The sequence below is a fragment of the Oryzias latipes genome, chromosome 2 (genome assembly GCF_053564925.1).
Source record: "Oryzias latipes strain Hd-rR chromosome 2, Olatipes_Hd-rR_3.1".
Classification (NCBI taxonomy): domain Eukaryota; kingdom Metazoa; phylum Chordata; class Actinopteri; order Beloniformes; family Adrianichthyidae; genus Oryzias; species Oryzias latipes.
The window spans coordinates 20410200-20433783 of record NC_136238.1 but is presented as its reverse complement, the minus strand read 5'-3'; the positions used below and the strand labels follow the sequence as shown (position 1 = coordinate 20433783).

Sequence of the window (23584 nt, the reverse complement as noted above, 5' to 3'; positions counted from 1 at the left end):
ATATATTTTTTCTTACCAGTGTTTATCAATTATAAATCTTTTTTAAAGGTAATTCAACAGATTGGATTCCTGAAATTGTTTTTATTTTATTTTATCCTACAGGGACTTGAGAACATCAAGTGAGAAGGATATCTGAGATCTTGACAAGCTGGAGCCTCAGAGTTGGACAATAAAAAAATATATTTTATGTTTCTCTCTATTTTTTATTTTTTTCAAAGGCAGATGACCAATAAATAAAATGTTTTTAACAATCTAAGTTTATTGTTGTTATTTTCCAACAAGACAAAAGAGAGGAAACTGACTTTAAGTGTTTAAACTGGTTTCAACCTGTCCTGTCCTGACTGTGACACCAATTTTAAAAATCCTTTATCTTCATGATTTTTTAACTTAGAATTGGGATATGCTTAAACTGGTGCATATAGTGTAGCATAAAAACTCAAACAGGGATTATGACAGTTATCATCATTTACAGCACATACAGTTAAGAGCAGACGAGCAGCAGGTTACAGGTGGAGATTAACGTGTGGCCCAGCAGCCATAAAATAGCTGAACTGGATTCTCAGCTGAAATACAGAAGTTTCCAGGTTAATACAAGTTCATCTCAAAACGTAGCAGTATCCACAATCTCGGAACAAACGCAATTAAGTGGTCATGGTAAACGGCAAATACTTATAAAGTGCTTTTCTACCTTCTTTGAAGGCCCAAAGCGCTTTACAGTCACACACACATTCACCCAATCACACACACATTCACAAACACACACATTGGTGGCAGCTCCCCTGCCTGGCACCAACCTTCCAAACATTCTAAGTTTACAGAGAATGATTATTCAGAATTTCTTAACATCCTGCTGTGACCCGGATTCGAACCGGGGTTGCTGCAGCCACAACGCAGAGTACTAACCACTATACGATCACAGCTGAGAAGTGATGGTAGTCACAGTTCTAGTCTTTGTTGCTCTCCAGAGCTTTTTTGTCAAAACACAGTTGGACCTCAAGAACATTAGAAATGCTAAGTTTGTTGTCTTCATACACACATATAGGAGAGACACATTTTCACATCACAATCACAGCAGGTGACCACTCCGGTCTTTCATTCACAATACTTTTGCCCCTTTTAGTCAAAAACATTGTTCCATTCTCTCTTTACTTAGTATCAGCCTTAACAGCGGCATGTGGGTAGACACTGGCTTTAATCACCATACAGAAAACACCATAGTGGTCTTGGTACACCAAGCTGTGAGACAAGAAACCAACATTCAAGAATAAGACTTTATCACAACAGCTGTCTTTACTTAGTCTGAAAGTGACACCAAAATAAAGACAAAGACAACAGGCTCATTTCCACCATGCCTTCCCAAGTTTCCAAGGGTCTTTGGGCAACACCGTGAATCCTGTTTTTGTCCTGGTAGTTTAAGGTTGCCGCCACTAAGTAGCAGCTGTTAACTATTTATTCAGATTTTCACCGGTAAAAGAATCTGACAGTGAGATCAATTCAAATGCACAGAATTGTGTGTTGCTGTGACACTTGGATGGGAACTTGGTGACTTAAGGCCATAGATGTTTAAAGCTAAAATCATGCGCACCTGTACGGCTGCTGTGGCTCTTTGGGTTATCCACGCCCATGGATGGTCGTAGATAGGATTGGTTGCAATCATAAGGAGAGTACATGTGTGTTTGAGAGTTCCCGTTAGAGTCGTTGAAAGCATAAGCTATGATTGTTGTGTGTATGGTAAGTGTTTTGTGAAGAATTCTCTTGTAAGTTGATGCACCGATGATGCTGTTGTACGGAGTTCCTAAGCCACATTCTAATTAAAGCACAATTTAGACCTTCAGTTACATAGGCCTTTGCAAGAAAAAAAAGGGCAACCGGGTTGGTTGAGAACAAGGAACATGCACTGATCTCATGAACAGCACCTGCACTGTCCACAGGATTGGAGGGATTAAAACCATTGAAAATCTCTATGAAACACCTACATCTTTCACAAGAAAAACTCCTAAGACTATCTTTTTTTCAGTTGGGATAGGGGTGTCCAACAGACTTAAGCTTTTGGGCATGTGGAGACAGCCAAGTTCTGGCATCTTGGATGTATTTTCGTTACAAGAAGATGTAAGGTTTTGCAGCATTGAAGTAATTCATGATAAAACATTGTATGTTTACAGAAAGTGCTTATTCAGAATCTCTGAACATCCTGCTGTGACCCGGATTCGAACCGGGGTTGTTGCGGCCACAACGCAGAGTACTAACCACTGTACGATCACAGCTGAGAAGTGATGGTGGTCACAGTTCTAGTGTTTATTGCTCTCCAGGGCTTTTTTTTGTCAAACCACAGGCCCCACTGCCCCAGAGCAATTAAAAGCCACCAGACAAGAACTGACTAGTCTGGCTCCAGGGTGGGGGCACTGGTAACTCTTATTGGGGGAGTAGGTGGATCTAGTAATGAAAAGGTTTTTGGTTGAATCGCCCTTAGTCTGGCCCGTCTCTATCGTGTCAAATTAGCGCCTAAAGTATTGCGCATCAAAACAGTAAAACCGCGCATCAAAACCCCAAATCTGCGAATCAAAATGCATAAATTGAGAACCAAAACCCACAATTTGCAACCAAAAGCTATAACCCAAAGCACAATCCTATTTCTCAGCTGGCGATTTGTTTTCTCGCCATTCCTGTTTTTGAGTTGCAGTTTTATTTTGAAATTGTCTTTTTGAGTTGCGCTTTTATTTTTTGAGTTGCGCTTTTATTTTTTGCGGTTTTGATTCTAAAACCTGTCGACACGTAAAAACAGCGACATGTCAGTCAAGGGGAGGGGAGGCGGGACATCCCTGAAATCCAGAAGCTCATTGGCTGCCGAATAACACCGAGTCTTACGTCAACAGACCAGTTTAGAATGTGCCGGTAAGTTTTACATGTTTTTCAAATCTTTTACTATATTAAACGATCAAACTTGTACTTTATTTAACCAGAGGACACCAGCACAGTCAGATGAGGAGCTCCACCAGTAGCTGCTAGTGAAAAAAAATGTTGGAAATTTAGATGTTGCATGAAAAACTATCAGCATTGTTCTCCCGTGTTAGCATGCTAGCTAGCTCAATGCTAGCGGGGTATGTATGCGTCTGCACTATGCAGACTGGCAGAATTCTGGTTCAGTGAATCAGAGCAGAGTAAATTGTAGCAGACCAGCAAAAACGTGCTTTATTCCCCATAAAATTAGTCCAGTATTAGACATCAATAGAATTATTAGTTTCTTTTTAATTAGGTGGTGGTTTTAAAATGGACTATTGCTGTATGTCTGTTGTTTTCTATAAGGGCCGTTGTTATGCATGCCATAACAAAAAAGGCAGGAATACTGAGGTAGCAACGAAGTGGATGTCCACAACTTCTTTAAGGTAAAGAAAACAATTTTAATCTTATTTTTTCTCTTCTTTTTTTGTTTAATTGACTTTGCTGGTTTTGTTTCTTTCCAGATGCAGGCTCCAAAGACGGCCCTGGTGTAATGCAAAGGCTGTCCAGCAGGCTCACAGACATCTCCTGTTAACTGAAAGAGAAGCATTTAAAATAGTTGTCCATTTTGACCTTGATTGCATTGACAACATGCCCAGGCACACTGTCTGCTTCCCATTTCTCAGTGCCACCTGCACGAAAACAGTGACTTTTCCACCTCAAGTCTTTTGAGGAGTTTTAAAAACAGTTATTTTAATTTCTCTGAATTGGGGTTCAGAATTTCACAGAATCTAAAACACTTGACTCTGTGTTTCAAAGATCTTTGCAAAACCATCAGTCTTTTGTACAAAACACATTTAATGGTCAAAGATTAAAAAATGAAGCATTACAAAATACCAGTGGTGATTATTAGCCATTTCTTTTCTTAAGGGGTGCAGTATTTTGTAAGGCAGATGAGATCTGTTCACATTGTTAGTTTTTGTTACATCCTGCTGAGATGACATGCATAGATCAGTACATAAATGTTAATGTCTTGGCCATGGTTTTCCGATGTCCCACAAGGGTTGAACAATAGTGACAGGTCTGAGAGGAGAGAGGACAAGCCACAGAGGGAACAACAACTCCAACAGTTTCCTGGGGCCTGTTTCAGAAAGAAGGTTAAGTGTAAACTCTGAGTGCGTTAACCCTGAAATCAGGGAAACCCTGGGTTTTCCGTTTCAGAATGGGAGGTTTGTTAAACCAGAGAAAGCAGAGTAAGTCAAACCCGTTTCTGAAAGAGAGGTAACTTATACTCGGAGTCAGTGTCCATGGTTACTTACGCTGTGAACCTAACCTGGTCGGGAGCAGGTTTTATTCTCTAAACTCAAGGTTTCTGTCGGTCCCCTCCCCTTTTTCTACAGAACTCAGCGGCACGAGTGCTGACGAGAACCAGAGGGCGGGAACACATTACACCGGTTTTAAAATCGCTGCATTGGCTCCCTGTGCGTTTCAGGATTGATTTTAAAATTCTTTTAATGGTTTATAAATGTTTTTATGGTCTTGGGCCTTCTTATTTAAATGATATTCTTTTAAAATATGAGCCCTCGCGGACCTTGAGGTCTTCCAGTGCTGGCCTCTTAGTTGTTCGCAAGGTGAGGACCAAAACTTATGGTGAGGCTTAGTTCTGCCATTATGGTCCTCGCCTGTGGAACGGCCTTCCGGAGAACCTCCGGGCCGCAGAGACTGTAGAGGTTTTTAAGAAGAGGCTCAAGACTCACCTTTTTAATTTAGCTTTTAGTTGATTTTAACTGCTAATTTATTCTATTAGTTTTAATATACGCTATTTTTTGTATTTATTTTAATTTTATGCATCTTCTTCTCAATTTTATGTTTTTTTTCTTCTTCTTTTTTATGTTCATTGCCCAAATTTCCGTCACACAGAGACAAGTGACAAGAATGGCTTGTCCTTTTTTGGAGGACCCAATAGACGAGGAGGCTGCATTAATTCCTAGAGAATTACATTTACGTCGTGCGAGGATTTTGAGACCTAGACTCGATTTTTTGTCATTTCCCCATACGTTTTTGTTTGAGCGTTACCGTTTTTCGTTGCAGTCAATTACATATATACAATGAAAACAACATTAGATATTGCTATGTAGATGTTTCATATGTCAAATATTGTCAACAAAGCCTACATCCATGACATGCTCCCCATGGACCTGATTGAATTATGTTTTTATACTTCATTTTTAGCTGCTGCCATGTTCTTTTAATTCCTGCAGGATTGCATCTACATGAAAATGAAATCAGGGACATTGAATTAGATTAATGAAACAATTACTTTTTGGAAACACAATTTGCTAGTTCTGCTTACTTTCTTAATCCCATATAAACCTATACCAGTTGATCAATACAAGGGTAGACAAAAGTTCACTTTTGAAAACACAATTGCATGTATTAATATTAAACTGACCAACGTTTGCAAGAGGGGAAGGTTAACAAAAAAGTCCTCTAAACATTACCGACGTTAAATGCATTTTTCCCCAGATTGGTTCTGTACACTATGCAGCATTTCATGCAATTACACCAGGAATAACACTTCAAAAGTACACCTAAATATCGCCATTTTTTATTTCACACCTTACTCTATTTAAAAAGTTATTACAGTCAATATTTTATAACAATGATTTAAATGCAAACTTAGGCATTAACTTGAGCAGCTGTGTTCTCCCACGCTAACTGTCTCTGTTTTGCAGATGCAGCGGTGTTGCTTTTCTTCTGGAATATGTTCTCATATTCACTGTAACTCTGCAGCAGCACGTCAAGTTTAGCTGGCGAAAAATACGGAGACTTCTTTTTTTCACGGTTGCCATGGTGACTCGTAATATCTGCACTCCATTGATAATGGCTTCTTATAGTCGCGGTGCGCACGCTTAACTCCGAATCAGTCCACTCAGAATTGATTGACCTAACTCCGATCAGCTGCTCTGAAACAGAAAACTCAGAGTTGTTAATCTCTCGATTGACCAACTCAGAGTTCAAGTTTAACCTCAGAGTTGGTTGAACCTCCTTTCTGAAACAGGCCCCTGCTCTGCCTGGTTTAAGTTAGTCTGTCGTCCAATGTCCACAGCATCCTGCACACAAAGAAAAATGTATTTAAGACAGTTAAAATCAGAATATATATATATATATATATATATATATATATATATATATATATATATATATATATATATATATATATACACACACACACACACACACACATTAAATAATACTCAGTAGCTGCATATTGTGAAAGTTAACTTCCTTTGTGAACCTGCAATCTTTAAGGTTGAGAATAAAATGGTTTGGGAATACAGTTCAGAATCAGAAAAACTTTATTGATCACACATGTGGGAAATTTGTTCTGGTACCTCAAATAAATAATGTGTTTCTGAATCATAAATTTACTTTTCTTTTTTTTTTAAATAGGGATGAACTTGATCCCAAACTAGGAAAGGTGGCACTTTTCTTACAGAAATATGTTGCTTTGTTCAATCAATCTGTAATCCCTAAAGGTATATTGAGAAACCTTATAAATTAAATTATACATGAATGTATTTCTTGAAAAAAATCTTTGATTAATCCTAGTGACAATTCACGGGCAATTATTCCCAGGTTTACAAGACTGATCCTGACACTGTGGTAAAAAATTGACTTTGTTTAATCCATAAAAGCCATGAAAAGAGCTGGAAAACCCCGCTAGCATTGAGCTAGCTAGCATGCTAACACAGGAGAACAATGATGATAGTTTTTCATGCAACATCTAAATTTCCAACATCTTTTTTCACTAGCAGCTACTGGTGGAGCTCCTCATCTGACTGTGCTGGCGTCCTCTGGTTAAATAAAGTACAACTTTGATCGTTTAATATAGTAAAAGATATGAAAAACATGAAAAACTTACCGGCACATTCTAAACTGTACTGTTGACGTAAGACTCGGTGTTATTCGGCAGCCAATGAGCTTCTGGATTTCAGGGATGTCCCGCCTCCCCTCCCCTTGACTGACATGTCGCTGTTTTTACGTGTCGACAGGTTTTAGAATCAAAACCGCAAAAAATAAAAGCGCAACTCAAAAAATAAAAGCGCAACTCAAAAAGACAATTTCAAAATAAAACTGCAACTCAAAAACAGGATTTCAGAATGGCGAGAAAACAAATCAGCAGCTGAGAAATAGGATTGTGCTTTGGGTTATAGCTTTTGGTTGCAAATTGTGGGTTTTGGTTCTCAATTTATGCATTTTGATTCGCAGATTTGGGGTTTTGATGCGCGGTTTTACTGTTTTGATGCGCAATACTTTAGGCGCTAATTTGACACCATACGTCTCCCAGGACCAGTTTGAGGTGGAACACCACCCAGGTACCGGCTCCTTGGATCATTCGGGCGTGCAAACCACTCCACCACGATAAGGTGGCGATTCATGGAGGGGATAATTATCAGTAGCTAGCCAATCACTAACAATTACTGTGGGGAAACTGAAATGCTGGGAGAAAACCCACAAGGCTGCCCAGCTTTAATTTGGTTCATTATCTATATATGTTAGTGACTGATATTTATTTATTTATTTATTTTTTACTTATTTATTTATTTATTTGTTTGATTATTAATAATAATAATACTTATTATTACTATCAGTTTTAGCCACATGCAGCTCAGACAGCCTAACAGAAAGAGAAGGTGTAGGTGCAGACAGTGAGGGCGGGTGTCGTGTAGACGTGATGGAGAGGGAAGATGGCGCTCTAAGCCCTTTAATTCCCTTTTTAAAAAGTCTTTTTTAGGGAAAGCCGGAGCACCTGGAGAGAACCCACTAATGCACAAAAGAACACAAACATTTCTGTACATAGTGATTTGTGCAGAAAAGAACCTTCCAGACATCTAACCATCTATCCATTCATCCATCCATCTATCCATCCATCCATCTTTTTCCGCTCATCTGGGTTGTGGGGCAGTGGGGAAACTGGAGTGCCCAGAAAAACCCCACAGGTGTTTTTTTCCAATATTTTTAGTTTACTTTTGGTGTGAAGAACTTTCTCACTCTGGTAAAGAACCTCCTAATTCTTCTGAAGCACTTTGATCTTGTTTTTGTTTTTTCTTCTTTGGAAGATCCACCTTTTAGATTTTCTTCACTGCCAGTTGGATTTTCTTCTGAGGTTTTGTCTGGTAGTTTTTCCGAGGAAGCAGCTGGTGTTAGGTAAAATTCTGTTGGTGGTGGAGCATCCCCAGTTATGGTTTTTAGTTCAGTTCTCGTCCATCATTAGGAAGCAATTATAGAAAAAAAATTGCAATTAGAAGTTGTAGATTTTGAACGGCGTGCGTGTGGCAAACTTGCAAAAGTAGCTTTTTCCTATTAATTGCACATTTAACAAAATACTGTAAAAATGTAATGCATGCATCCATGGCTAGAAGTAAAGAAAGTGATATAACACTGGATATGAACATATAAGGAATGTCGGTGTTGTTGCTAAGTAACTCCAAATGTTTACTTTTGCTGATTCTTATGAAACTCTAATCAATCTGTTCGTTATCCCCAGGCAACCAAAAAATAAAATGGTTGCTATGGAGATGAAACCAACAGAAAAGCCGCCATTTTGAAAAAAGGGTATTTATATTTCAACATATCACATGCAGGTCTTACCAGTATTAACATCTTAAGCAATGTATTTTTCAGATTCAGTTGATGGGGACTGCACTGCTAGTACTTTTAGCCACATTAGCATAACTAGCATACAGTAGTTAGCATTATTAGCATCTTAATCAATGTGTTTTTCTGAGACAGTTAATGATGCAGATAGCAATGCTAGCACTTTTGGTTAGCATTGCTATTTAGCTATTTTATTAGGCTAAAATATATTAAAACAAGGGACGCAATCACACTGGGGAGGGAAGATTGGGGAGGAGACCCTTCAACGGTGGAGGCTTACCAACGGAGCACGGGGCCAGCCCATGTGGAGGAGATCGGTAACCAAAGATTAAAACAAAAGAAAACAACCCACTCTGTGGCAAGCACTTACGTGAAAAAACTAAATCCACATTCAAGCCCCAATCGAGCCTCCACCGTTGTCGCCGGACACGCTCCGTCCAAGCACATGGCCCTTAAAAGAGGTGGTGGTGGGGGGGGTTATGAAACAGGAGTAGGCAATATGGTTTTAGGGCAGCTGAAAAAACAGCAATCATTGCCCACCCTTACTCACTCATACACCAACACACCATAAAACCAAAATCTAAAAACAGGATAAAAACCAGCACATCTGACATTATAATACACTTGAAAGCTCAAACATTTGATTTTGAATGATACAGGCCCTTTAAATAAGCTTAAACCTAAAGATTAACATGTTGTATTTAATGAGAACTACATTTCTCATTAAAAATATCAAATATCCAGATGAAGGGAGGAGGTGCAAAATTTTCATCACATAAAAGTGTTTTAGTTTAATTTTCCAATTTATTTATTGTTGGAACGTTGACATTTTTCCAGTTTATTATGATCATTTTTCTCCCTGTTACTAATATCATATGTACATTTCCTTGTTCCCTCTTGAAGATATTATAAATCACACTAAGCAGATGTAGCTGTACATTTGAAGACAATTTATTTTTAAGGATTTTTTTAATTTTTTTTAAAAACTTTGATCCAGTTTTCTGTAATAAAAGGGCCCTCCTTAAATATGTGTTTGTACGCCTATTGTTCGTCTTTTTCTCCTGCATAGCGCTGATAATAGTTTAGTGGATTTAGAAATAGTTAGAGGTGTAGAGAAGGATCTCATTTTTACTTTCCAATCAAATTCTCTCCATTGTTGACTTTAATTACTTTTATTACAGCTTTTACACAATTCATCTCACAAATGATTTTCAATGATAGCCATAGTGTTCACGGGGGAGATTTCTGGGAGGAGTTCGGTGAGGCCATGGAGAAAGACTATCGGTTGGCCTCGAAGAGATTCTGGCAGACCGTCTGTCGTCTCAGGAGGGGAAAGCAGTTCTCTAAAGGCACAGTTTTCAGTGCAGGTGACTTCAGCTGTTGACTTCGATTGGATTGTCAGGCAGTGGAAGGAATACTTCGAAGCTCTCCTCAATCCCACTGACATGCCTTCTTTTGAGGAAGCAGAGAATGAGGACTTTGAATGATGCGTGCACTTAGGATTAATCCGCAGTACTCTACGGATCACAATTTAAACAAAGTAAAAAGCACAAAGGAAAAAGGAGACAATGTGACTTTCGGTTTAAACTTTTCTTAAAATCTTGTGGAAATGCAAAGTTGCAAAGCTTGACCATTTCATTTGGTAATAAACATATCAAACCTGGATGCATGTACAGTGGTCCCTCTTTTATCCCTGGGGTTACGTTCTAAAAAATTGCTTGCAATAGGTAAAAAGTAGCATTATAAATGTTTAAATAAGCGACTCGTCGCATTTCGGGCAGACACTCGGCAGAATTGCAGTTTACTCCCCTAGGGCGGGTCTGTTAATTAACCCACCTGCTTAGCGTCCTATTTAAGTCAGGTGTACAATTGTTCATTCTCTCTTACCTTCAGCGCTCATTCTTCGCCGGTCTCCGAGCCCGCGGGTCTCCTTCTCTTTCGGCGTCTTGCCATGTTCCCCCGTCCTTGGGAAGGATGATCCCCATCTTTCTGATGTGGGGTTTTGGTTTCGCCGCGTCTGCTCTCCTTAATTTCTCCTCCGCTCCGCGGGCGGCTGCCGATCCGCGGGCGGCTGACGGCGCACAGCGCGTTCGTTTCGCCGCGGTCGCGTGCATCTGCAGGGGGTGTGCTTTCCGCAATGTTCGGGATGTCCGTGCCCCCCGATCAGGAGTAGTCGGGTCTTCTCGTCTGCCGTGGTCACCCCAATTATCCACGGTGAGCGTCGTGCGGTACTTTTCCCATGTAGTTTTCTATGGCTGCGTCTCACTTCCTGTTTACTTCGGTGACGTCACGCCCCTAAGGACCCTGGGAATTGTAGTTTTTTTCGGGTCCTTTATGATGCACTTCTGATTCTTTTTCTGCTGCGTAGTTCTGCGTCGTCCGGTTGTTTTATTTTTTTTTTTTCAGGGGTTGTGGGGTCCTTTCTGTGGTTGTGAAGGCTGGCAGTCCTCGTTTGGACAGGTTTCTCATGCTGGCTGAATTTATCGTGGCTTTTAGCATTTATTTTCTATTGCTGTTTTGTTCTTTGGGAGCTGTGTGTAAATCTTGATTGTCTTTAATTTGATGCTGGCTTTATTATTATGGCGGTTCTTCTGTTTGTTTTCTTCGTTGTTGTAGCTGCTGGTTAGTTGGAATGTGAATCAGTGTCTCTTGGACCCGTCTCTGCGCTATGGACATTTTCCCTTATGATTGGTCTCTCTTATGCAGCGTCTATGGCTCATTTTATTCACTCAGCGATCCTCATTCATTGCCCCGCACGTTCTGCTCCGCCTGTTTTTTCCCTGCTCTGTGTACCCCAGTGGGTCCTGCCCTGTCCTCAGGGACTTGCGTCGGCCGCATTAGTGAGTGTGTCGGTCTCGTCGCGGCCTTGTTTTCTCGGCTGGGGGTAGTTCGATCCTGGGCCGCGTGTTCCTGTTCTGGATTTTCGTGTTTTGCGTTTGATCTTTCCCTCTCTATGCCTGGAGTGGTTTTGTGATGAATGTTGTGTCTTCAGGCTTCCTCCACTTGTTCTCCTGTGTCTGCGCCTTCTGGTTTGGGGGAAAAGGATTTAAGAAGAGTGGTTTGTGTTTGACCGGCCGCCAGAATCTACAGCTCTGATGGTTCTCAAGGGGTCGTCCGGTTATTTCATCCTTGGAGATTATATTAAGGCTGTTTCAATATTGAATGATAGTATTGTGTCATCGGTTGACTTGGTTAATTAACACTTTGAGCAACTTCTACCCTGACCATAGGAAATATATCACTTGCGCTCTCAAGCTTAGTTCAAGAGTTAAATCTTGTGTCCACAAGTCAGTCTTCGGTCTGACTTTTCTAAGCAGATGGCACTCTGCTAGATGCATCCCCATTTGGAGGCTTGTTATACTCCGCCTCTGAATGCTTAAGGTTCAGTCTAGCAAAAATAATATCAAAACCATGATCCCTCATGGCTCTCAAGTTCTCTTTTGCAGTATCCAGTCGCCCTTGGCTAAATAAAAAATTTGAGAACCATTAATATCATATACAAGGCATCAAATCCAGCCGAGCTGTAATCCTCTGCTACGTGGGATGTTGACCTTCCTCATCTACAAATCTCCTTGGCTACTCTTCCCATCTACTACTCCTACTCCTCGATGGCCTCCTGAAGGTGCGTCCCTCTGAAACTGTCAAAGGTTACTTTTATCATTGGAATATATAAAACAAAAAATTGGTGTTAAGATTCCGTGCAGGTCATATATTTCACTATTATTTCACTGTTGGAATTTGTAATTATGGTGGTTTCTTGGGTGCGATAAATCCACAATGGGTCTTTACCTTAACTATCTACTAAATTTCACTTTCTCAGATTTGTTTTTAAAAGCACTGTTATTTAATTTATCTCAATCATTTTGAAACTGATCAGTTTCTGGGTTATTTATATATTCTTGTCAAGACTAATACTGCTTTGTTTTTTATCTATGCATCGCATCCTGAGCCTGCGAACCCTCACGCCCCGATCAGCTTCTCCGTTTCCAGGAAATGATGTCACCCATGCATTCCCTGATCTGGTGCTGCAACGATGACTGCTCAACGTACCTATTGCTGCACTGAAAGTGAAGGGGTGGTGGACCTCCTCTGCGTTCCAAGGACACTTCTGGCTTGAATCAATCTATGTCAGCTGCAGAATGAGTGTGAAATTCTTGGATTATAAATGTTGAAAGAAAATTATTTGTCAGGTGGAAGCCTCAAAATTTAGGTTGCTCTAAGTTGTATCAATTCAATCATTTTAATTGGTATGCCAAATGGGAGAAAACTTTGTGGCCGTTAAGCTCGTTGTGGTATTGTCGTTGGAGTTCGTAATAATGGCAGTTATTAAGCCTGCGTTAGTAGCATGCATGATGTGTATATAATGGCGTCGAGCCCGTCATAGTGTGATGGCAGCTTAGAATAATGGATTTTACTAAGCTTGTGTGAATATTATGCCAGATGAAATGTTTATGGCCGTTAACCCCGTCATAGTATGTGATGGAAGCTTCAAATATGGGGTTATTTCATTCATGGCATAGGATGTCATCGGGAGCATTGTATTGGATGTAAGTTTGTGTCATCCTAGGGTCGTCCATGGCGGCTAGAATTATAGTTCCGCCAGCGTTTTGCGGACGTGGGCTTTACGTTCTAAGATCAGGTAGGAGTACTTCTTATGTCGGCTCCCATTTCATTTCTTTCCCTCTCTCTTTGAGGTAGTATGCTCCCCTGGTGAATGGGAGCGGCCCAACGGTCAATGGTGCCGGGGTAAACACATAGCAGATACACTAGATAGCATGTTCCCTTCGTAGAGTGGTTCTCGAACGGGAGCGGCCCAACGGTCAATGGTGCCGGGGTAAACACATAGCAGATACACTAGATAGCATGTTCCCTTCGTAGAGTGGTTCTCGAAGGGAGCGGCCAAACGGTCAATGGTGCCGGGTAAACACATAGCAGGTACACTAGATAGCATGTTCCCTTCGTAGAGTGGTTCTCGAACGGGAGCGGCCAAACGGTCAATGGTGCCGGGTAAACACATAGCAGATACACTAGATAGCATGTTCCCTTCGTAGAGTGGTTCTCGAAGGGAGCGACCCAAACGGTCAATGGTGCCGGGTAAACACATAGCAGATACACTAGATAGCATGTTCCCTTCGTAGAGTGGTTCTCGAAGGGATCGGCCAAACGGTCAATGGTGCCGGGTAAACACATAGCAGATACACTAGATAGCATGTTCCCTTCGTAGAGTGGTTCTCGAAGGAAGCGGCCCAACGGTCAATGGTACCGGGTAAACACATAGCAGTCATACTGGAAAATGAAATGAAGTGAAGTGAAAATGGAATGCAGCCGAAAACACACCTCATCTTATTTACACACTGATTATACATTCACATTTTCTCTTCTGGATGATCTTGGCGTTGGGGGTTTTTGTTACCCTAAAGCGTAAGGAAAATAATTATCTTAAGAGAAGTCCTCCCTCAAGTAGAAGCCGCGAATGATGAGTATAAAATGCATGGTGTTTAAATTGAATCAGGTTGTGTAATCTTGTTGGCTCCCCTCCAGTCTTCTTTTTCTCTCTCTCTCTTCAGATAGTATGCTCCCCTGGTGAACGGGAGCGGCCCAACGGTCAATGGTGCCGGGTAAACACATAGCAGATACACTAGATAGCATGTTCCCTTCGTAGAGTGGTTCTCGAAGGGAGCGGCCAAACGGTCAATGGTGCCGGGTAAACACATAGCAGATACACTAGATAGCATGTTCCCTTCGTAGAGTGGTTCTCGAAGGGAGCGGCCAAACGGTCAATGGTGCCGGGTAAACACATAGCAGATACACTAGATAGAATGTTCCCTTCGTAGAGTGGTTCTCGAAGGGAGCGGCCAAACGGTCAATGGTGCCGGGTAAACACATAGCAGATACACTAGATAGCATGTTCCCTTCGTAGAGTGGTTCTCGAAGGGAGCGGCCAAACGGTCAATGGTGCCGGGTAAACACATAGCAGATACACTAGATAGCATGTTCCCTTCGTAGAGTGGTTCTCGAAGGGAGCGGCCAAACGGTCAATGGTGCCGGGTAAACACATAGCAGATACACTAGATAGTATGTTCCCTTCGTAGAGTGGTTCTCGAAGGGAGCGGCCAAACGGTTAATGGTGCCGGGTAAACACATAGCAGATACACTAGATAGCATGTTCCCTTCGTAGAGTGGTTCTCGAAGGGAGCGGCCAAACGGTCAATGGTGCCGGGTAAACACATAGCAGTCATACTGGAAAATGAAATGAAATGAAATGAAATGAAGTGAAAATGGAATGCTGCCGAAAACACACCTCATCTTATTTACACACTGATTATACATTATACATTTACATTTTCTTCTTCTTCTGGATGATCTTGGTGTTGGGGGTTGTTACCCGAAAGTGTATGGAAAAATAATTGTCTCAAGGAATTGAACGGAGCCTTATGCCAAAACGAAGTTGTGAATCAAATTGTGAATGTCATCCTAAAGATGTTGTGAAATAAATGTTCTTCTGCAAGAGTTGTCTGACTGAAATAAGCGACTCGTCGCATTTCGGGCAGACACTCGGCAGAATTGCAGTTTACTCCCCTAGGGCGGGTCTGTTAATTAACCCACCTGCTTAGCGTCCTATTTAAGTCAGGTGTACAATTGTTCATTCTCTCTTACCTTCAGCGCTCATTCTTTGCCCCTCCCTCCTCCCCGGCTTCCACCTGTGGGCTCCGTTACGGGGGTTGTTACCCGAAAGTGTATGGAAAAATAATTGTCTCAAGGAATTGAACGGAGCCTTATGCCAAAACGAAGTTGTGAATCAAATTGTGAATGTCATCCTAAAGATGTTGTGAAATAAATGTTCTTCTGCAAGAGTTGTCTGACTGAAATGCTTTCAAACTTCTTGTTACTCACTTTATACACGTTTCTCTCCTGTTTAAACTCTCAAAGAATAAGTCCAGATCTTCAGAGCAAACATGTTACAATTTTGTTTGCCCTTTCCATCACGTCTTTCATTTTCTTTGTTCGTCTGTTATATTTTTTTTGAAGGCATCTTAAACAATCAACACTTACTTTTGATTTCCTCCTGATCAAAGGCAAATTGATTACTCAAACATGTCCTTAACCCTTGTGCTATCCAAGGCACTTTATCATTGGGAGTGGGGCCATCTGGACCCCATAAGAGGGTGCACTTAACCTTTTTTCTTCAATGATTTGTGATCTTCACTGGTGTCCATGGATTACATGAAATCCTCTTTACCTTTATCCACCTTTGTCATGGTAGGGAGAACATGTCAATGTAAGGGTGGGGTCATTTTGACCCCACAAGATAGCAAAAAGGATATGTGTGAATGTGGGTGTGCATGAGTGTTTGATTTGTGGCCCTGTGCCAGACTGGCGACCTGTCCAAGATGTCCCCTGCCTTCGCCCACGAGTTGCTGGGATAGGCTCCGGCTGCCCTCTGACCGCGAAAGGGACAAAACGGGTTTAGAAGATGAATCATTTGCTTATTGATCGTTTAATAAAAAACTCCAATCTGTACCACTCATCCTCCCCTTCTTCATCTGTTTGAGGCACCGGTCGCCCTCCCCCTCCCACCACGCTGCAGATGATCCTCTCCCGCTTGTACAGTGCCGACCAAGCCGAGTCACAGTGTCAAATGCAGATTTGTTTCTTTGTGATGGAAGAACAAGTGGGTCTAATTACATTTGGTTAGATCTCATCCTGTAGAAACTATATCCTAGAAAACCAAGGTTTTTGGATTTTGACTAAAAACAACAGCATTAACCCTTGTGCTATCCTAGGCACTTTAACATTGGGAGTTGGGTCATCTAGACCCACTAGACAGTGCGCTGAACCTTTTTTCTTTAATGAGTTGTGATCTTCACTGGTGTCCATGGATTACATGAAATCTTTCCACCTTTATCATGATAGGGAGAACATGTCAATGTAAGGCTGGGGTCATCTAAGATAGCACAAGGACTCAAAGATCACTGGGAACTATTTTACAATAGATCCAAAGATGATTGGAGTCGGACTTCAGGTAAAGAAACCCATGCATACCAGGAGAGAAGATGCTAACTCCAAATAGAAAGAATACTGCATCAAACATTTAAAACAAAAAAACATACTCAAATGAACTAAACTACTTCATTTTTGGACAAATTAACTTTTATTTACATTTGAAAGAAACAACAATCATTTCTCATTGCAGGACTTTTCACTTACAGTGATACCTGCAGTTATTCATACTCCAGGGCAGGACTATTTTTTGAAGCACTAGAACAAGAAACCATTTTCTGCTTTGTGTGAGCTAGCATGTGATTTTTGAGTACATAACTTCGACTAAAACTTTTGCTGCATTCTGCACAGGAAAAAGGCTTTTCTCTCTTATGAGTTAACATGTGACGTCTGAGAACAGAACTATGCCTAAAAGTTCTGCTGCAGGCTTTACAGAAAAAAGGCTTTTCTCCCGTGTGAGTTAATATGTGACGAGCGAGATTCGAATTTTTGCTGAAACCTTTATGGCATTCTTTGCAGGAAAAGGACTTTTCTCCGGTGTGAGTTAGCATGTGACGTTTGAGATAAGACATTTGCTTGAACTCTTTGCTGCAGTCTTTACAGGCATAAAACTTTTCTCCCGTGTGAGTTAGCATGTGAGATGTGAGACTATAACTACGACTGAAACTTTTATGGCATTCTTTACAGGAAAAGAGCTTTTCTCCTGTGTGAGTTGAAATGTGTCGAGCGAGATTAGAATTTTTCCTGAAACTTTTATGGCATTTTTTACAGGAAAAGGACTTTTCTCCCGTGTGGGTTAGCATGTGATGAGCGAGATTAAAATTTTTCCTGAAACTTTTATGGCATTCTTTACAGGAATAGGGCCTCTCTCCGGTGTGAGTTAGCATGTGACGTTTGAGATAAGACATTTGCTTGAATGATTTGCTCAGGTCTTTACAGGAATAAGACTTTCCCCCCATGTGAGTTAGCATGTGAGATGTGAGATTATAACTACGACTGAAACTTCTGTGGCATTCTTTGCAGGAAAAAGGCTTTTCTCCTGTGTGGGTTAACATGTGACGTGTGAGAACAGAACTATGCCTAAAAGTTCTGCTGCAGTTTTTACAGGAAAAGGGCTTTTCTCCCGTGTGAGTTAAAATGTGACGTACGAGATTAGAATTTTTGCTGAAACTTTTATGGCATTCTTTACAGGAAAAAGACTTCTCTCCGGTGTAAATCCTCATGTGACACCTCAAACCTAGAAATTCTTTCTTAGATGTTTTCCCACAGACATGTTTTTTTTTCTTCTTCTCTGAGTTGATATCAAAATGACTTTCTAACATGTGAGAGCTGTCCACACTTTGGACATAAATTTTGTCTTTTCTCCTTCTCTGATCTCTGTTCTGTGGATCTGTCTCTTCTTCTTTTGTAGATGTTGATTGTTCATGCTGACTTCCTTTTTCATCCTGACTATCAGATACATTAAAGTTCTGCTGATTGTTTAGATCTGCTTCACTGTTCTCATCTTCCTCATGAGTAGGAATCTCCATCAAGGTATCAGTCTCCTGCTTCAGATCAAGCTGATCTTCATTCTCACTGATGCAGAGCCCTTCTTGTTCCTCTTTAATCTGTGGAGGTTCTGGTTCTTCCTGTTCTTTAAATTGAGATGGTTCTAGTTCTTCCTGTTGTTTAACTTGAGATGGTTCTGGTTCTTCCTGTTCTTTTACTTGAGATGGTTCTGGTTCTTCCTGCTCCACACTCCAGGAGTTTCTCTCCAGTTTATTCAGATAATGTTGGGGAAGGTCTGTAAGGACATAAACAAGAGAGAAACTTAGTGTGATTTCAAGGGCAGCGTTTCCACCCGCCTGAAAACATCTGCCATTAAATTCCATTCCATTCAATTCCAGAGCCAAATTAGGCTGCAGTAAATGAAACTTTGTGTAAAAGAACAAAAAAAATCTATTCAGGAAAACTAATACAAACAATAATAAGATAATACATTATTGATTCATCAAATCTGAGGTGTTTCCGGTTCCGGGTTACAGCACAGACGCGTGTTGCTCACTGCAGCTATACAACTATCTTCAAATGACTTAAAAAGTTGATTTTCTCAAAAAAAAAAAAGAGCTGACCGTGGCCCCTAAGAAAAACCAGGACTACGAAGACCTTAAAAAGACTCTTGATGACATCCAAGCTGTGTTGTATGCCTTTATGGAACAAGTGAATGCTAAGCTAACTCCGCTTTTGGACCTAATAGAGGACTTCTGAAGATTCCGAGCTCAAAACGAGCAACGAGAAAACCGGGTTGACATTCTGGAGAAAAGACTGGACGATGTGGAACAACAAGTAAGGATGAATAATGTCATTCTCACTGGAGTACCGATCAAACCTCGGGCAAAGCTAAATGCAGCTGGAGTTAGCATTGCTAATGCTAATAGCGCTAGCATTGCTAGCAGTCCTGAAACGGAGAGCGGTGGAGAGTCTTTGGAATATCAAGTGGAATCATTTCTCACGTCTAAAGGGATTTCCCTGGATCTCAATACCATCGAGACGTGCCACCCGCTCCCCAGGAGAAAGGAGACGGATAAACCAGTGATCCTCATCAGGTTTGTGAATCAAAAACACAAGCTAGCTCTGATGAATCAAAGGAAACACCTGAAAGGTTCGGCTGCTTATCTGAACGACCATCTGACCAGAAGGAATGCTGAAATCTCAAAACATGCACGGCTTCTCAGGAAGCGTAAGCAGATTGAGAACACTTGGGTTAAAGGCTGCAGGATTTATGTCAAACCACTCGGTCCAGAGGACCGGTCCAAGGTTCAGGTTGTGAACACCATGAAGGACTTTGAGAAGTGTTTGATCACGGTCGTCTGAAATAACATGCAGTAATAAATCAAAGAGCCAAATAATTTCAAGAAACATGGCGATTAATCACTTTCCCCAAAAGTCTGAAGGACCCTGATTCTCAGCAAAGTTCTGACCTGCAGACAACTTGACCTCGTCGCTGATATCAGCTGAAAAAGGATATGGACCTTAATGGTTACAGTAGAACAGGGGTGGGATTATATAAGTTTGCTTCCTTCCACTCCCTTTCAAGCAATTTCTATTAATATGTCTAGTTATCCTAAGTATGATTAGTTATTGTATGAATGTATAACTGATGATTGTATTGTTTTTGTGTATTATTTCTATTTAATAGCTTGAAATAAACCATTTCAAATAAAAATAAAAATCTAAAAAACAAATATCCTTTTTCGTTTTTCCTATATTTTTTAGACCAAAAAATACCCCCCCCCCCCAAAACAAACAAACAAACAAACAAACAAACAGGTAACTCTCTTTGCATTAACTGATTAATAATTTTCAATGTGGTTTTAGTATCCTTTTGGGACTCCTTAAATTATTTACTGAAATATTTCTTTTTTGTTTTTAATAGTCCTATCTAACAGCTGAGCAAGCTGGTTGGACCTGAAGGTCAGATGGACAGATTTTACTATTACAATACGGGTTTATGGATCTTCCGGCAAACCTGATTCCAGAATCGATTTGATTCGATTCACAATCGTTTTGATTCCTTCAATCCACTCAATTCGATTCAATTACCTGAAATTAAATTACCTGCAAAATGTTATGCTTTCCTCCTTCATGGACTCATTTCTCTTATTTTGGCTGTTGAAACCCGCACAATGAACTGGTATTATGCAAAAAATGTGTTCACATGCATGCACTGCAGCAGTGACTGGACATCACCAAGATGGCAGTGCTCACCTCCCATGAGGAATCACGTGATGTCTCCTCAGCGAAATAACTCAGTGGCTACGTTCTTCTTCTGGCTAACTATTGAAGCATATCTGTCTCATTATTCAAAAATAGAAGTCAATACCCAAAATTATTTTTCATTTTCACAATAAAGCTGCGTCTGTTGACTCAAAAATAAAATGAAAAATCAATCACTCATTCTGTGACATAATTAAAGCAATAATGCAAAGAGGGGATTTGATTCTCATTTTCACAGGCGGGGCGATGACGTCAGTGCTCACTCGGTGTGGCGCTCCAGATGAGGCTTTGGAGTGCTAACAGGACCGGCCGGCTGCTCCATGCAAGCAAAGCATGTTTCTGAATAGTGCAGCCGGACTTGTAGCTTCACGTTGGCGGGCAGGGGAGGGTTCTTTGTTTAGGTTGTGCGCTCCGGAGGAGGATTTGGACCCCAGTCCGTCCGGCTGCTCTGCGTGAGCGAGCTGCCAGATTCAGGAGAACCGTGTCTTCCGGTAGAACTTTGTCTCCGAGCAGAGGTGCGGCTTTCGGACGGTGTTTGAGCGGGCAGAGGCAGCTGTTGAATGCAGAAATGCTGCACCACGCAGTCCAAAGCTAAATGTTGTTTTTGGCACATATTAGCCTAATCCTAACTTTTTTCTTCAAACAGACCCTTAAAAATAATCATAACAATAATAAAAGCACATTTAGAAGATGGTCTCCTGCTGCTTCCCGCTGGAATTGCTGTTTGAGGACAGCTGCAGCCTCCCTCAGCAGTTCTAGCACAGATTTCCCTCTTTTTTCAGCACCAAATAGAAAAAGCAATGGCAGAAGAAAGAGCGTGAGCACTGATGTCGTCGCCCTGTCTTCCCATTGGAAATGCTGACTAGAATTGAATTATGCGACGATGTAAAAAAAACAAAAATGTAATCCCCTCTTTGCATTATCGCTTTAATTACGTCACCGAATAAGCGGTGTTTAAGTACTGCAAAATGAAAAAGCCATTTGGAGGCTTGATTTTTGATTTTAATTTTGAGTCACTTTATGCAGTTTCATTGCGAAAATAAAAAAAGTGTTTCTGTCGCTCCATTTCACTTCTCAAATTAGACATTTCTAATTGAATTTTGCTGCACATTGAATATGTTGAAAATGAAATGTCAAATACCATTTTCTTTATCATTTCAATTAAGTGACAGAATGAGGGGTGTTTGGAGGCTTGTTTTATTTTTATTTTTGAGTAAACAAATGCAGCTTCATTTTGAAAATGAAAATGCATTTCTGGTATAGACTTTTACTTTGAAATTTTCAGATGTGCGTCCATAGCTTACAGTTGGCAAAACAATTATTAAAACGTAACAGCGCCATCTGTCGTCACAAAATCTGACAGATCACAGTTCTCTGTGTAACCCTTGACTAGTATAAGAACTACATGAAGTCTAACGGTGTGACACCAGAATCCTCAAACAGAATCAGTCATCAGTCCTCCAGAACCTGGATCATCTAAATGTTCTGGAAGATGAAGGGCTTTTCTCCACTCTGTTAAGCGAACAACTATAGTATACCTATAGCGACCTGCAGCTGTGGTTTCCAGGCGACATCCAGCAGTCGGCGCTGACGACAGAGCTCCTGCTCGTACTGGACGATGGTTCCTTCACAGAGTCTGCAGATTTCTTCAGCAGCAGCAGCTAGTCGCTCGCTGATCAACTCTCTCAGAGACTGAAGGGAAGACATGGTTCCTGCTCCGATCTTTAGCTCCAACTCCCACAAACTCCGCCGTCCTCTTCACTGCAGCTCCGATCGATCATCTGCTAGTCTCAAAATCACAGCAATCCACGTTGTCTTTCCGTTCAACACTTCTTCACTCATTTACGACACTTTGGAAAATTCTGAGAGTTCCCACACGAACCACGTATCGTCCTTTCTGTCCAAAAACCTCACAAACGTCCCAACAAAACACCACCGTCCTCTCAACACAAGCTAGCCTGCTAGCGTCTTTGTTACTTCCGGGTCACGTGCAGAAACTTTTTTTTTTATTTACTTTTTTTAATGTATAAAATGCTTAACCTGTCCTCAATGTTGTTCAAAATGATGTCAATATTTATATAAAAAAACTTTTTAAGTCAGGATATGCTAAAGAAAAACCTCAAGGGGGGGGGGGGGGGGGGATCCAGCTGCTTTTTTAAACTTTATTGTTCAAAACTAATAGAACAAATATGTATGACAGGAACAATAGTCATAACAACGAGAATGTCAGGGAATGGTACATGTATTACAAAAAAAAGTTACAAAAACAGATTGCTATGCATTGAAAATATTCAAAGACAGACAGTTTTCATCAATATGTATGGCCTTTTTGTTTAAGCTATTAGAGACAGTATGTAAATAAGATTCTAATTATTTAATTATTACAGGAAAAAAAAGTTGTGATAAGGAAAACTTTGATTTGTGAATATGAAATTGACCAAATATCATAATTAGATTAATTTCCAATTTTACGTTTGATCTTATATTTTTTTCGTGAAAGCCAAATATGATATGTTTAAACTTCATCTGATATTGTGAATCTAATTTGTAATTTATAAAACGTGCACAATATTTCCAATTTTTTTTAGAAGTATTACAGTTCCAAAATAGGTGACTGATTGTTTCTGTAATCATGGGGCAGCAGTGATATTTTTACACACTGCACAGTGACTGCAAAGGTTTTAAGAAAAAGTTAAAATTATGTGGCAGCCAGACGATTTTGTTTGACATCGATCAGTGGCCACCCAGGCACATTTCTTTAATCACAAGTTGGGCCACCATGGAAACTGTGGACAAACCCATTAGGGGCCCACATTGTCTGCCCACATTTAAAGCATATGGGGCCCACTTGGCCTTGCTGGCTGGGATTTATCAGAGCAAGAGCACGAGTATGAAGTCATAGAAAGAGTTTGTGATGAGAACTTCATGGTGAAACTGGCTTTCATAAGTGACATATTTGGAAAACTAAATAAACTATACCCACAAATTCATAGGAAAGATAAACACATCCCTCAAGTCGCAGACTAGATCAGATCTTTAATTCGAAAGCTTGCAATGTGGGAAAGGCGACTAGATGAAGGAAATTCATTCGAGAACCTGCATGAATTTGTCAACACTGCTGACTATGATAGCACCTCAGCGATTCCATGTATGAAGCAGCACGTCACCTCAGTGATGGAATTCTTCAAAAAGGACTTTCCAGAAAATGGTTCCCAGTCTGACTGGGTGA

The 23584-nt window shown here is 40.7% G+C and overlaps 2 protein-coding genes, 1 long non-coding RNA gene and 1 other non-coding gene across 4 annotated transcripts in view; 1 reads left to right on the top strand and 3 right to left on the bottom strand.

Annotated features, from left to right (window-relative positions):
- Positions 1-22319, bottom strand: part of LOC110016566 (uncharacterized) — a 173392-nt gene extending 151073 nt beyond the window's left edge. The window contains exon 1 of the mRNA XM_078936938.1: positions 22274-22319. The gene's annotated coding sequence lies outside the window, so the exon portion shown is untranslated. The remainder of the gene's footprint in view (positions 1-22273) is intronic.
- Positions 2193-2264, bottom strand: trnah-gug (transfer RNA histidin (anticodon GUG)). The gene has a single exon. It is a non-coding gene; the product is annotated as a tRNA-His (tRNA).
- Positions 2669-3831, top strand: LOC111948760 (uncharacterized). Its single transcript, XR_002874744.2, has 3 exons — positions 2669-2892; positions 3304-3383; positions 3462-3831. It is a non-coding gene; the product is annotated as an uncharacterized LOC111948760 (long non-coding RNA).
- LOC105355422 (uncharacterized) lies at positions 16732-22323 on the bottom strand. The gene is made up of 3 exons (XM_020709833.3): positions 22238-22323; positions 21894-22139; positions 16732-18382 (listed from the first exon to the last, which is right to left on the bottom strand). Exons 2-3 carry the CDS (start codon positions 22060-22062, stop codon positions 16821-16823), a joined length of 1731 nt encoding a protein of 576 aa, XP_020565492.2. The 5' UTR covers positions 22063-22139; positions 22238-22323; the 3' UTR covers positions 16732-16820.
- Between the last annotated feature and the right edge of the window lie 1261 nt (positions 22324-23584).

What these genes read in the sequence shown, in the direction of transcription:
- LOC105355422 (XM_020709833.3), bottom strand. Translation starts at nt 22,062, where the DNA reads ATGTCTTCCCTTCAGTCTCTGAGAGAGTTGATCAGCGAGCGACTAGCT. An exon ending in ACAGCTGCAGGTCGCTATAG is followed by an intron (nt 18,383 to 21,893) that starts GTATACTATAGT and finishes ATGTCCTTACAG; the next exon opens with ACCTTCCCCAACATTATCTG.